A 15660-nucleotide genomic window follows, 5' to 3' on the forward strand; every position below is an offset into this window, starting at 1 on the left:
AGTACACAGGATATATAAAAATAAGAAACACATACTTACAAGCTAAGGCAGAAAAATAACCAAAGCAGAACATTACAATCATTCCGGTTCCTTACAAGATTCTTCACCCAAAAGTTTAAAGTACTAAGGAAAAACTCCTTAAGTTCCCCTATACAATCAAGGCATATATGCATGCAGAACTTTCCTGCAAATATGACAATTATTCTGGATTTGAAGTTCGCATGTATAATCTATATATATAAACCATAATATCTATTCATAATTATTGAAACAACACTAATTTAAAACCTATTTATTGATCCATTCGTAAATTTAATGATTATAATTGAAATTGGTTACACAGGAAAAATTCAAACATATAAATATTAGACAATTTAGAAATCAAATGTGTAGTGAAAAGTAAGTTCTGAGAATCCGGTTTCAACAAATCAAACGCCTAGAGAGCTTTCGTATTTTGCTTAGTAGAGCAGTATAGAAATAAGCATATATGCTTGTGATAACCTCCCCAACAGACCTGATCATAACAACTACGTTTCCACAAATATTTATATATTTGTTGCAACCGTTACAGTATACACCACAAATTAACACAGATAACTAATTACATGTAAAAAACTATAGCATAAAATTTTTACTTCGTATTATCTAGCTAGTACAGGTGAGATACTAGGGGGGAAATTAATGACCATCTCTGCCATTAGTACTACATCTTGAAATAGTTAGAAACACATGCTATATGTTACTTTCCTTCTCCTAATAACCAAAATAAAAAATAAAAAAATCCCTTCAATTATATATTTGTTTTGGTTATGGACAATTACTTGTGGCTGCCGCTTGCTATCTTCTCATAGGCCATTCTTGATGTTGTGCAGATCTAGCAGACTGGCGCAATGGCTCGGATTCAGAGCTTTCAGGGACCTCTGGTTGTGTTGGCAAAATGTTGAGGAAACTTCCCAAAGCAGGCCGATCAGGAGGATTAGGTGTGTCTGAGGGAAAAAAGCATATAGGTCTGACATTGCAGATGCATGCCGAGTATAAATGGATAGTGTTAAAGCACTTTGAATTAGAGGGGAACGTACCAAATAGCGATCTAATAGAGGGTCTCTTGGGCTTGTTAGTCTTTTTCTTCAACTCAGCTGAATTGAGGTATACATTTAACAATCAGTGAATCTCTCAAGGAAAATAATATCATACATTAAGAAAAATAGAATATGCCCCTGTCAATGACGTAAAACTTCATGAGTTTGGTCAAGTTAAAATTAGAAAAAGAAATATTGTGGAAATAATTTGAAGAATAACAAAGCATAGAGATAGTGACAATGCAAATATATATTGCCATGTACCACCATGGCCAATCATGAATATGATCCACATCCCTCACACCCACCCCTTCTTTTTCTTTCTTTTTGTCCTAATATAAATAATATATCTCAGCACCATAACCAGAGAACTTGTAGGTTGATACTGACCAATGCCAGGTATATGATCCTCATTCACGATCTCAAAATTCTTGTAGGTATAACCAACGAAATTTGCATCCTTGGATGAGAGCATCTGCAATATATTATTGAAAGAGTCACTACAAAAGACGCAATAAAGCTTTAGTAAATAGAGTGAAGCTTTAGCTGCACTGATGTGAAAAAGGAAAAAATATGCATATCAGAGATAAATCTGGGATGTTGGAATCTTATGGAGAAAAAAAATTATACGAGAGAGAGAGAGAGAGAGAGAGAGAGAGAGAGAGAGAGAGAAAGGGGGGGGGGGGGGGGGGGGGGGTTGTGTTGTGTGCTATAAGAAGCCTCAGAGAATTCTCACAATTTCTCAAACCAAAAACAATATAATTGAAATCAGTAGTCCGTATTGCTTCATTTATCATGTTCCTTGTCTAACTCTGATCTAAAGTTCGGAGGTTAAAAGAGTTCAAAATGGAATAAAGGCATGTGCAAATAATGCTTATGCCATTTTGTTAGGTAAATTTATCCATCTTGGATTCTTGACGTCCATATGCACACACCAATACCGAGGGCCTTTGTTACATGCTAGAGACAAAACCTAAATCTCATCGAAGCTATCTAATATAGAAACCAGACACTTATCTTCAATTTTTGGCAATCATAACCCCACAAACGGTGATATCCTTTCCATGTCACATAGACCAAAAATCTATTCTCGTATAAGCGAAATAAAACATAAACTACTTTTCTGAGGGTGGCCGGAACTAGGGTCGCAATATAGTATACTCTGGCCAGAGGGAGAATAAAGCATTTGAAATAATGTGAGGATAGTAGAGACTCTAATGAGGGCTTGCAGTTGTAAACCCTCCATCTGTCTCTTCCATCCCACAAAGAAAATAAATATACTAAGCAAAAATATATATGTATCTCAAAGACAGCAACTACATCAACTACCAGAGTAAATTTTGCCAGCCCATCTGAACTACTAATGCTAATAAGGTCAAATGGAAAGAAAGGATGTATCAAAACAAAACAAAAAAGAAAATTAATTGTTTGATTATGGAGTAGAACAACATGATTGTTGAGCTTCTAGGACCTAAAGGTGTTTTACAAGTTTTCTGGATGAAATCTTTTCTTCAAGGGGGTCTGTAGTATTAGTTATCCGAAAATGAAAATCCCCAAAAATTAGACAGGTGTCCATGGAGGACAGAACTCCATCAAAATCCCAAGCCACAAAGTCCACTAATTTAAGTTAGGTGGACCATATGACGTAAGTTTTCTTCAACATGTTTAGAAGATTTAAAATAAACATCTACTTTGACCTTTACCATATGTTAAATAAAGCTTGACTACCTCTACAAAACATCTAGTGTTAAAGCATTAAAATCTGTCTTCAATGTACTGAAAATAATACAAGCATTTTAACACTAGATTTACATTAAAGTAATCTAAGAAAAAGTTCCCAATTAAAAAAAAAATTAAAACATGCCTTTCTCCATGGACCTGACTTTGATGGAGTTTGAACTGGAGCCGGTAACTGCAAACAAAGTGAATAAAAATTAATTAATTAATCAGAACATATTTCAGTCAAATTTTGCAAAATAAATCCATCACCGAGCAACAGAAAGAGTAATTTTAACATATCTCCTTTTCAAGATTCATTAGCCCAATTTAAGTTAGGTGGACCATATGACGTAAATTTTGCAAAATTTTGGAAAAAGCACGCAGAGTCAAACAAAGAAAGTGCAAAATAATTGTATCACTTTGCAAGGGGAAAGAGCAAATTTAACATGTGCCTTTCCTAATTCCACTAATTCATGCAAATGATTACACAATAACCAGTACCATCAGTGAACTTCACATGGCATTCACATTCTAGTGGCTTTGGAGGTGGGTTTGCAACACTCATGCCCAAAAAACCCATTGGGAACCCACACCATGGTGGAAATACAAGAGATGTAACACACAACCATATGGGCCAGAGATTTACAATAATTCAAATTCAGCAAACAAATAAGTGCAACAAATAAAAAATTTACCAAGTCATCACATGACATACCAAATCATATTATCATAGTGAAAAAACATACAAGTTCTTTTTGACGTTTTGAGAGAAAATCAATAAACCATCCTATTGTAAGGTAAAAGTGGTAGCAAAGACAAGATCTAGCAAATACTTTGTGCAAATGAAGAGGGGAGAAGAAGTTTCAAGAGGACAATCAATTTAAGATCCACCTGAAAAACAACCAGCATGTTATAAATTGTCTGATGAAGACCAAAACAATGTAAGATTTTCAAAATGAAAGGAATCCTGGGAGTAGGAGAGGAGCCAATCGCAGCTATGACTCAATTATTTTTAGATAATAGTTAGTCATAGCTTCTGTGACAGCTACATAAATACGGAACAAATATATCGCCACATTTATTGCTTCTCCAACACTTCTGAACGTCTTAAAGATATTTGAACTTAAAAATAAATTGAGGAAGGATACAGTCTCAATGTCCATTTTTTCAGATATAATATAATCACTGCATAATCTGGATAGAAGACAACAGTACCATTTATGTGCATAAAATATTAACAATTCCAACAATTACAGCTTCTATTATAGCTAGATAAACATCATCATCAATGACTGTTTTCTGAACAATCCAGAACAACAAAAAAATCAGTTTTTACTTTTGCTTCACAGTCACACACATAAAATCAGAAAGTATGTAAAGTAAGTTAGTGGTCATTGTATTGGTAATGGAACAATACATTCTGTCTTAAGAAAGGACAGATTTTTTTAAGGACATAGATGCAAGCAAAAGGATCACTAACAACAAACATGACAGTCAAAGCACATTGCCAAGCTATAGCAACATTTCCTTTCCATTCCAGACACAGAGTCATCAGTCTAAACACTTTTAGCTGGAATGCTGATCGGGAGCAATTCTAAAACTTCATTCTCTACCTTTTGGGCATAAGAAAACCAAATTCACATTCCCTAATCTCAAGGTGTGCAAATGAGGTAAAGGAAAAAATCTATGAACAGCTTCACCTGCGAAGAGAATCAAATTTATACAGAAACCATTATTCTCACCTCTTCAAACTTCTCAAAGTTCTGAGTATCTAACTCATCCTTGACCTCAGGTATAAAAGCCGCTTCCATCTGATATAATCTGTCCCATTGTGATCCTTTAAACCATGGGTGTGCCTAATATGAGAGACACAACTCACTTATACTTTTAGAAAAAATAGACTACCTATAAAACAATGAATTGGAAGCAACTAGTAAAAATCCCAACTTTTAGTTCATGAGCTCCTTTGGTCCCAAGCCTCTGCTCAACATTGCAGAGGAGCTTGCAAATGAGATCTTTTGCCTCATTAGAAAGCTTGGCTTCTTCAGGGAATTTCAAATGAGTTCTCCAGTTCACAATCTGCATTAAACTGACCATTCATTTCATAAGAATATATAAATCTGATGTTAACAGACATGTCTTCATGCACCATACCAAAAGGCAACATTCATGTCAACACAATGGGAAAAGGAATGATATGATCCTAAGAATGAGATTGTCTAGTCAAAGATATTATTATTGTTAATAGGTCCAATTATCCGAGACAAAATATAAAATTTTAACACGGCATGTAGCTTTCCCAAAGTCATGTAAAGGACACTTTAGGTACAGACAATTTATAGTTTTCTAGAGATGCTCCACAGTGGGATGTGAATTTTTATCAGAGCAGTACAAGATTGGGAGGTATGAGATTCATACCTCTTTTTTATATCATTTGCATTCTAGTCAGCTCATAAGGTTCTGTGAGGACTGAAGACAAGCTATGTTGGGCACCCTCAAAGTGTGGGGTGATTGGAGTAAAATCATTCTATCATGCTTTATCCCTATGATAGTAACTCTTTTACTTTAAATAATATTTGGCAGAACAAAGCAACTCTAAGAGTAGCTTTCCTTATCTGGACAGCTCCTTAGAGCAAATACTATGGATACAAGAAAAAAATATTGTGATGGATCGGTGTTAGGAGTGTGGAAATGATAGAACATGCCTTATTGCTTGTGAGGTGGCTAGTCCACTTTAGAATGCTATCTTTGGTTTGTTCAATTTAGATTAAGTCATGCCCTGTAGTGTAATGGAGCTTTTGGCATGTTAGAGAGGGAGGTTTAGTAGTTCAAAGAGAGATGCATTATGAAAGATGATCTCAGGTTGCTTGTTGTGGTGTATACAAAGAGAAATATACAACTGGAGCTTTAAAGATTAGGAGAAAACGATGGCAGTCCTTAAGGATTTTCTTTTATAACTTTCCTATTTCTAATTGTCCAGATTTGCTTACCCTTTCTTTGTCCTCTTACCAAGTGTTTCTCACGTATGCACACTGTCTACTCAAGGAACACCACTATTTTTTTATCATTAATAAAGTTCAACTTATCAAAAACTTTTAGTGGTGCTGCAAAGCCAGTAGCAAAGTTCAGTGTTGCATTTCCATAAACAACAAAATGATCTAGTTTTCTGCATGAGAACAAAGCAACCCTATCATAAGCTAACAGCCATTCATCAAAATTTAAGAAAGTCGGAGAAGATTAAAAAGCAAATAAAAAAATCCATTAGGAAGCCATGGTTGAGAATTAAAATTGAAAACTCTTCAGCAATTTGCATGTCACATATTTATAACGTGGTGAATCATTATCAAGTTAACATCATGATTACCTTTCTACATGTTGACATTGGTTCTTCAGAATAGAAAGGTGGATAACCCACAAGCATCTCATACATGATTGCCCCAAGAGACCACCTGATACAAATATCTAGTTAACAAATGAAAACAAATTACATGCCTAGGCTATATAAAGCGTAGTAAATAATCAACTAACCAGTCACACTCCATTCCGTATCCTTTCTTCAGTAGTACCTCTGGGGCAATGTAGTCTGGCGTTCCCACTGTCGAATAAGCCTGAATGGCATATGCAGATCTACTTATATAACATTTATGGTACATGCTTAAAAACAACACAAGTATCAAGAAATATGTACAATAGGGCTTCAAAAGATTAAATCTATATATGGAATCTGCGCGCTAGGACAGAAAAGCATGCATCTAAACCAATTTTCTATGTCAGGCAAGAAATCCTCTTTAGTAAGTACAACAGCTAAGAAATATAATCTTAATAAATATATAGGTTCAATCATAACAGTTTATGACCAAAAATTAACAGACAAAAGAAAAGAAAAAATATGATGAAGACAGAGTTTCCAGTGGACATGCTGGGATTCACAGCTTCTTGTGAGATAGCCAAGTCCATCAGGTCATTACTCAACATTCATATGGAATGCATTTCTCATCCAAGCAAATAGCAAATAAACCTTAGTACTATTATTCACCCATTAATTCATTTTTCCACCTAATGGAGCATCCCGCCAAATTGGATCAGAGAATAACATGCCTCTCAAAGTGTATCAGTTTTACAGAATAGGCTCATTTCCCTCAACTAAAAACACATTTTCTGTAATTAATTTCCTAAATTGCATCAGGGACAAGAAAATATTTAAAATATTTTCTAAGGTTTATTTTCCACAATGGAACCTTGAAAATATAAACATAGAAATAACTTATCAAAACAAAAAATATAAACATATAGATTGCCCATTGAAATCCTTGCTGTTGCAAGCTGAAAGAAGGGAAACTTAGATTTGAATTTCAAATTTTCTAATCCAAATATAGCCTGTGGGTTTCCAGTCATGTTTTCCAAAGTTTGATAGAAAATTTGAAGGGGAACAATATAGCATAACATCAGAAGATGCAATTTGAAAAGATTTTATGCTCTTTTCTATCAACAAACAAGGTACGTCACCATTTTAAGCAGGCACTATTAGTCTGCCATCACCTAAAATAAAGAATACTGCAGAATAGTTAAAAGTAAATACTCTAACGAAATCAAAAGCAAGGGAAATATCAGAAACACAGGCAGTTTTACCAACATGGCAACCTCTCATTTATTGCTTTTTATTTGGGTGCACAATGCGTTTCACAAGCAGAACATAAAATTCCTGCCTAGGAATAACACTGGCAACCTTGCCCCAAGGATGATATGTAATTTCTAGGGTAAATAGAGATCTTACCAACATTCGCCTGTTTTTTTGCCAGTGCAATAACTGCTCCTGTTGTGTCCGCCTTGGTGCAGAATGCAGATTAGAATGATTGTCTCTGTCTGAGGAAGATTTCAAATTCCTTCCCACTCCATGGTCATTCTCACTGAGATTCGGAAAACTACTACAGTCCAAGGGCTTACACAATCCAAAATCTGAAAGCTTTAGATGGCCATTACGATCAAGCAGTAAATTATCAGGCTTGATATCCCTACAATGAGAATAAAATTAACAACTAAATAGCTGTCTATGGTAAACTTCTCATATAAATGAGGTATACATATGTATATTATAAACGACCAAAAAGAAAATGTAGCAAGTAAAAATAATAAAATTTCCCATTACAGCTAAATCACACCCTCACAATCCATTACAAACACAAATAAATCCAAATCCCATTAACTGAAAATCACATCCAACACATACACTGATCTTTCAGGACCAAAAATCTACAAAACTAGCTCTTCAAGGAACCCACTCAGCATTCTTTAGGAGTCTTCCACACCCCCACATGCAGAGGTGGACCGTGGAACTACAAGGTTCCTTGTGCCCTCCACAACACCACCACCCCCCCACCCGGGCACGAAAAAAAAAAAAACTTGACTTCCTGGTTCCATGGGAATACATCCTAAGCTTGAAGACATCAGACCTTCACAAGCTCAAATCCTAGTCTTTGGTGGACAAGGAACACCAAAATTAGTTCTGTATTATAGAAAATATGCCATACCAAGAAAACTCAAAAAAGTAACCAGGTCAAAATATATCAACTGGCCAATTGGACCAAAACGTTACGAGGATATCAACGCCATAATCTAGGTTTCATGAATCGATAGTAGATCAATTATATAAAAACCTGTGAATATAGTTGCGTTTGTGAATAGACTCGATGGCAAGGACCGTCTCCCCAACATAAAATCTGGCCTCATCCTCAGTCAAGGTATCTTTGCGCATTAATAATGTCATCATGTCACCGCCAGCAAGATATTCCATTATAAGATACAAAAAATCATCATCTTGAAAAGAACAGTAGAGCTTGACAATGTAAGCACTATCTACTTCAGCAAGAAGATTTCTTTCAGCTTTAACATGTTCCACCTTCAAAATTAAAAGAAAAATGGAAGTATGATTTAATGAAATTATTGAGTGAAATAAATATGCAAGTTCTTCCCTACAAAATACTCAAATGAGGTCAACAATTGTTAATCAATGTTTCTCTCAAGGTCACACTTGGCAAGGAAATATGATTTGAAATTTCCTTTCTTTTAACATAGAATTTTATCACTGCTAAGCATCAAGAAAAATAGCATTATTGACAGTTTCAAGCCTAGATGAAGTTTCTTTCACAGCAACTGGTGTATAGACTGTAAGTCTTTATTTCAATAGTACTGGTTCAGAAAGAACCTGGCCTCTGCGAAGCATCTCAGATTTCTTCAGCTTCTTCATTGCATATACATTGCCAGTAGCTTTCTCTCTGCAAAGTCTCACCTGTACATTCATCACGATCATTATAATTATCACTGTAAACAATTGTTTGGGATGAAAGAAACGATTAAATTAACACAACAACATTCAAAGACAATATGATGAGAACCTCCCCAAATGCACCCCTTCCAATAAGTGTCAAAAGTTCAAAGTCATCAACACCCATCTTATGTCTTTGAAGACGCATATATTCTGTCTCCCTTTTCTCCAGATATTTCAGAATATTCATTTGCTCTTCCCTGGGAACATCAGCATCAGCCAGCTCCTTCTCCAATGTGCAGCGTCTGCATTAGGAGCAAAATTAGACTTACCATTACAGACAGAAAATTTTGATGAGCCCATAACAAGCATACAGCAGATTATTTTGAAGACAATAGAAGCATGAATTACGAGGCAGGAAATATAGAGAATATGTCAATACTGACAAAACATAAAAACATGAATACAAATTAAAGGGGGATTTATAATTTTAAACAAAACCATGATTTTCAAATCTAGCATTTGAGATGCAGTATCCTGGACAAATGTGCTCCACCAAGTTAAATTGCCAGACAAAGACTCAAATGTGGAGTATCGCCCAAAATTTATCCAACAGTTTGCAAAAGCAACACAAAAGTCTCTTCTTGCCATAGACCTTAGCTAAAAGCATGCACAAAGAATCATGCAGACACATATTTGAAATTAATCTGAAGGTTACATGTTTGAGAGGTCACTAACACAAATGTTGAATGAATTTAACTTCATAATTGATGGACTGAGATTGTGTTATGTGATACCCAGTCATATATGAGAAGGTTTCATAGATGTTTTTCTGGTTAATTTATGCAATTTTATTAAAAGCGGAGAAGGACGCAACCAAAGCACATAGGAAGTATACGGAAGGAAACACCCAACTATCAAAAAACAAAAGAGAGAAGTTCTTGTAAGTATAGGAAACTAAAAAAAAAAAAAACAGTTGTGGTGAGCAGTCATCCAAACAGGGGGTGTTGAACATAAAATATTTTAACTTTACAACTGTCTTCTTTCGGTCTTCAAAAGCTCGAACATTGCATCTGTGTCAAATACGCCGCATTAAGCAAAGGAAAACAATCTTTTAAACTTCTGAATTCTAATGAGCTCCATAAGGATTTCATGAACGTGGCAACTACACCGCCACGTGCTGGGGCATAACAACTCAGATCCTATCACACCCACAAACTTAGGGCTTCATTTTAGGAAACTATGGTTTCCTTTTAAATCTATATTTCTATCTTTAGAAATTATGTTTTGATATGGGTTTCGAAAGATTTGTTGTGAATTTTTTTGTTAATTTTAGTAAATTTTCATAACTATGTGTTAGAAAAATAGAAGAGTTTAGTTTAAAAATGGATCAATGTCTGCCAAAAGAAAGTAGAAAGCCAACAGAAGTTCTCCGTTGGACAAAACTATATCTTTTTTATCCAAACTGATGGGTGGGATCCGGGTCTAGATCCCTACCATCAGTTTGGGTTTGCATCATTTTTAGAAGAGAAAACAGATCTGGTTGAAATAGATTTCAGCTCCAAGTGACTCTTTGCTGTTAGTTGTCAGAGTCCTATTCCTTTTTTTGATAGGTAATCAAGAAGTTTTATTCTTAACAAAGGGCATAGACAAGTACACAAGATGTATACATGAGTAATACCTAACTAGGATTTCCAACCAAAAAAAGAAATTCATGGACATTAAGCCTATTAAAATTTGTTGCCACCACCCAAAGGAACAAGGTTTTAAAAAAGAAAGCTTTCAATTCATCCATTGCCTTGGAGACCACTCCAACTTGCTAGGAAATCCACCAGCCTTTTAGGCATGACCCATGTTAAACCCATTCATGAAACCAAAAAAAAAAAAAAAAAATTCCACATGGTTCTGGCCACCTTGCAGTGTAGAAGCAAGTGATCTAGCATTTCCCCATTTTTCTTATACATGCAAGATCAATCCAACACCATGATCTATTGTTTCCCCATTCTGCAGAGTCCTATTTCTTAAGAAGTTAGGATAAACCCAAAGGGGTTGGCCCAAGTGGTGAAGGCCTTGGTCTTGGGGCATCACTCCCTTCAAGGTCCAAGGTTTAACACCTCATGAGTGCAAACAATCCTTTGGGGCTACACCCCTTGGTGAAAAGCCAACGATTTAACTAGTTCCGTGCAGGGAAACTTCCAAAGGGCCCTGCCTTGGAGAGATTCCCCGACAGCAAAGAAAAAAAAAAGTTAGGAGTAAAAAAAAAAAGTACCAATTTTCATGCAACCTTTTCCTCTATCAGTTTACAGCCTTATAAAAGGGGCCCTGGGGCCAAAAACCACAAATAAGTTAATAGTCTAGATAGCTTGGCAGTAGGTCCTACATGATTTCCTTCAAGAAAACTAAATCTTAGTCTATATAGCTTTGTTGCGGTAATGGCTTTGGAATTAGATCACAGAGAAGGAAACTCTGGCAATTGCTGGTCAAAGCCACATATCGTAGATTATGGGAAGGATGATGTTCCAATGAGGTTAGTGAGCCTTTTGGGGTTGGGGGCAAAAAATGTCAGAACAGAGTGGAAGGACTTTCCCTATTTTACTAGATGAGGTGGTCAACAAGGGAAGTTTTCATAAACTCACGAGGATTTGCGAGGAAGACAATTTTTCTTCTCTATGTTGTCGGTTCCTTGAACCCACATGCAAATAATCACAGTACAATTCACCATCCCCCTGAAAAAATTCTCCCCCTAGGAATCAGTGGGATAATGGAGAGGCTATGGTTTCTTTATTGTCTTTTGGCTGTGGGGTTCTTTTGGGATCTAAACTAGCATAGAAAGAGAGATTGAATGTGATTGAATGTAGTTTGGGAATTAAAAGAGTCTCACAAATTCAAGTACCACACTCTCAGTCAAAGACAAATTCAACACCCATAACCCAATTGAATATCCCAAATGTGCAAATCCTAAACCTGGTCGTAGATCCAGATCAAGTAGAAAAGATCAGTTCATGGTCCTTGTGGATATGTTCTGATATTTAATCTACTCCATCTCCTCTACCAATGATCCATCAAGTATAACACAAAACAAAAATTATATATTTAAATCAAGATTTTACTTTACATCCCTGAAGAAATGCAGGTCTAAAACTCTCTTCTAGAACCTCTTTTTTTTTTCCCGCAACGCAATTTGCTTTTATTCAATGATGAATTTCCTTTTTTACAAGTTACAATTTTTTTACATGGAACACCAATCAAGAAAATGAGAAAAAGTTTAAAAGAAAGTCTTGAAAACTTGAAATTGAAAAGCTACATTACCCCAAATTGAGTATAGGAAGGTAGTGAATGGGATCCCGCAATATTAGGAGGAGAAGTTATTGCACTTTTAAATGAATCCAAGTGGCTCCAATAATAACCTTATTGGTCCTACTGGATAATGGACCCAAATGTGGCTTAGTCTTTCCTTGAATTGTTACAAGAACTAAGATAAGCGCACATCCAATGATAGAGGGTTTTGGAGAAGAAATACTTAAGTTCTGCCATCATCTTCTCCTTATCCTCAAAGCATCTATCATTTCTTTCCCCATGTACACAATAACAAACAACCCAGGACCCTGTTGCTCAACACTTAACTCCATAGGCAATTAAACCTTCCTTTTAACACAACAAAAGTTCCACCACAATGTGAGGTATAACCCAAACTAATTCGAATCAACCAAAAATAGCATTCTAAAGAGCACAAGCCACTTCACAATACAAAAAAAGATGATTTCTCGATTCCAAACTTCCAACAATATTCCTTTTCTGTATTTTCCCCGTTGTGTATTTGTTTAAAAGGTTTCTTTTTTTTCTTATTCTGAATTGCACCATGAAGGTAGAGTGTATGATGTTGTAAAAGAAGGAAAAAAAACAAAACCAAAAACGAACGTAGCGATAGACAGGGTAGTATAGAAAAAGCCACATGCGACGTTGAGGTTGGTGGAGTGAGGTGGAGAGAAGATTGGAATTTGGAAGATTTGGGGGCAAGAGGGAAGTGTAGGAGACAATGAGGCAAAGATTGATGAGGGAGGGAATGTTGGATTTGATCTTAAGTTTCCAAACTGGCCATTAGATATTGTGGTGTTATCTAACTGTTTGTATGTATAAAGCTTTGTTAAGACTACTTTCAGTAATCCAGACAACAGATAGCTTTTAGATTGTGTTTCAATATTTGGTATTCATCTGTTCTAAAGTGGTAGTAAGGCGTCAAATGGGAAGTGAGCTGCTCCATTAGCAGTGAAGACCAAAAACGTGGCCCGTCAATGATAAATGATAATTCACTGAATAAAGCTCTATATAAATGGTTTGTGTGACACATTACAAAGGTAATACTTCTAGCAACAGATGAATGGGAACAATCAAGTCAATTTCAACTAATCGGGAATGTTCTAACAAAAAAGAAAATAGGGAGAGATTATTTTTTTCACTCTGTGTATTTAAACAAATTAAAAATACTTCGGATAAGTATTTGAGTAAGAGGAAACTTCTGTCTGAGTGTAGAATGTTTTTACAATGGATTATAACCGCGGTCATAGTCAGACTGTATATATGACTACAAAACTCAATTCTTTTCTTCTTCTTTTTTTCATTTCAAAGAACATGAAATAAAGAAACTTTTGCTGTTAACGAAACCCATTATGTTTCATTAACTAAAATCTCATATGGCCTTCATGTGTGTAATACACAAAATTTAAGAACTATAGCTATAGCTACAATTCCCATCATGCAAGATTAAAGATCGTATAACTTTATCAAAAGAAATTCATAAACCACTATGACAAAAATGACCAAACTCGGAGATTAAGATGTCAGTAAATATCCCAAGCCATGACACCTGAAGTATATACAAGCCAAGTATGGTCAACTCCAACATGATGCCACCACATTGCAGAAGAAACTTCTCCATGATAACGTTGCAATAAAGTCGGGATCAAACTAAGATTTATAAACAAAACAGGCCATATGTGTTGGAAAACATACCTCTCCTTCCTATCTTGCAAACACTTCATTTGGGATTTGTAGTGGTTTTCTATATACTGCTTTGCTGCCGCAGCCTTCTGTTTCGTCGCATTTGAAGGAGCCTCATCAATCACTGACTTACGTGCATCCTTTGCATTCTCCATTTCCTTCGTTTTGGTGGGTCCATTTTTCACTCTAGGTTGGAATTTGTGAAACCAACTCCTTGTAGACTCCATCACTCTCGCATTCAATCACACTCTCACATTCTTCTTCCAATCCTTTAAATAACAAACTTAAAAAGGATGAAAATAAGAGACAAAGAACAAAAGCGTACCAATTTAATCCTAACAATACTAAATGGTAATACAATTATAGCCATTTTAAAATCAAATAACATTGTCACAAATAAAACCTAACATATCATTGAATTCACTAGACTTGACTCTTAACAAGCTTGAGAAACAATAACAGGGGGAAAAAAAAAACGAATACAGAAAATACAATTTCAAATGAAATTAACTCTTGACAGCTATACGACCAAGTCAAACTAATATTAATTTCCTTTCTTTCTTCTGTGAGGGTTTTCGTTCTTCACATGCTTAAAATTAGGAAACAATCCCAACTTTCTTTCCCACGTTCTCTCCAAAACCAAACGGAAAAGTTCATTTAAAAAAAAAAAAAAAACTGTTTCTTGCCACAAATCATCGCAATGGTCCAATCATTCTCAAAACCAACAACAACCACACAAAAAATTCAACAAAAATTCCACCAAAAAAATCCACTCAGTTTTTTCCAAGTAGTTCTATTTCGAAAAATCATAAAATTACAAAAAGAATATATTAGAAAGGAAAGCGGAAAAGAAATTACCTATTGATCTCAGGGATCGCGTCAAAAGGAATCGGAATCCATCGAAACCTCCCGTTGAACAAATCAACAAACACTACTCTTTAACTGTCTCAACCAACGCACTTTCTCTACTCCTTCCCCTCGGCTCGCAAAATACAATTTATTGAGAAGTGAATTTACGGAATTCTCCGCCCTGTGATTTACGTAATGGTCGAGCAAGCAAGGCTGTTTATGGTAGCGGAAAATTTCAATGATTGTTAAGCATCGTGCAAGTCGCAATGACGTTGACACGAGAGTTGCCGTCGCGTTAAAGGATCATCCTAACCGGTGAAAATCACCGGGGATTGAATGCTTGCCTACTGGCAATGACAGGGTACCAGCATTTTGAAACCAACACGTGCCGGTTATTACGCAGGCCCTGGCCTGCGTGGATTTTAGGGAACGTGAGAGCACAATAGACAGGCTTTTGCCACATCGGATGGCCATGAAGGCGCGGAAATTGGGGTTAACGCGTTTTTCTTTAGCTTTACGTAATCCTGACCGTACACGTGTTAAGAAAGTTGGTGGCCTGCTGTTGAAAAGCGTTATGTAAATTATCTATATATATATTTATAGCTTGTGATTTATTTCTAGACATGGTTTAGATTCCATTTTTGGGTAGAAAATCAAGAGTTAGATGCTTGAATAATGATCGCGTGGACACAAGGAAAATAGTCTATTTATCATTCTTTTTCTTAACATTCTCTCGTGATTCTATAATATGAT

At 35.7% G+C, this 15660-nt stretch overlaps 1 protein-coding gene across 2 annotated transcripts; it reads right to left on the reverse strand.

Annotated features, from left to right (window-relative positions):
- Positions 1 to 521: 521 nt before the first annotated feature.
- Positions 522 to 15172, reverse strand: LOC122276106 (serine/threonine-protein kinase tricornered-like). Of its 2 annotated transcripts, none has more exons than XM_043085578.1 (14): positions 14917 to 15172; positions 14071 to 14327; positions 9191 to 9365; positions 9001 to 9084; positions 8453 to 8694; positions 7573 to 7810; positions 6327 to 6406; positions 6163 to 6247; positions 4746 to 4877; positions 4541 to 4654; positions 2944 to 2991; positions 1470 to 1554; positions 1080 to 1136; positions 522 to 986 (listed from the first exon to the last, which is right to left on the reverse strand). In XM_043085578.1, exons 2-14 carry the CDS (start codon positions 14283 to 14285, stop codon positions 838 to 840), a joined length of 1704 nt encoding a protein of 567 aa, XP_042941512.1. In that variant the 5' UTR covers positions 14286 to 14327; positions 14917 to 15172; the 3' UTR covers positions 522 to 837. The 2 variants fall into 2 exon arrangements, with proteins under 2 accessions (XP_042941512.1, XP_042941511.1); XM_043085577.1 differs by having other exon boundaries at positions 14071 to 14341.
- Positions 15173 to 15660: the final 488 nt, after the last annotated feature.

Source organism: Carya illinoinensis, chromosome 9 (genome assembly GCF_018687715.1).
Source record: "Carya illinoinensis cultivar Pawnee chromosome 9, C.illinoinensisPawnee_v1, whole genome shotgun sequence".
Lineage (NCBI taxonomy): Eukaryota > Viridiplantae > Streptophyta > Magnoliopsida > Fagales > Juglandaceae > Carya > Carya illinoinensis.

What these genes read in the sequence shown, in the direction of transcription:
- LOC122276106 (XM_043085578.1), bottom strand. Translation starts at nt 14,285, where the DNA reads ATGGAGTCTACAAGGAGTTGGTTTCACAAATTCCAACCTAGAGTGAAA. An exon ending in AAACGCAACTATATTCACAG is followed by an intron (nt 7,811 to 8,452) that starts GTTTTTATATAA and finishes TTCTCATTGTAG; the next exon opens with GGATATCAAGCCTGATAATT. An exon ending in ACTTTGAGAAGTTTGAAGAG is followed by an intron (nt 2,992 to 4,540) that starts GTGAGAATAATG and finishes CTTTGTTTGCAG; the next exon opens with TTACCGGCTCCAGTTCAAAC.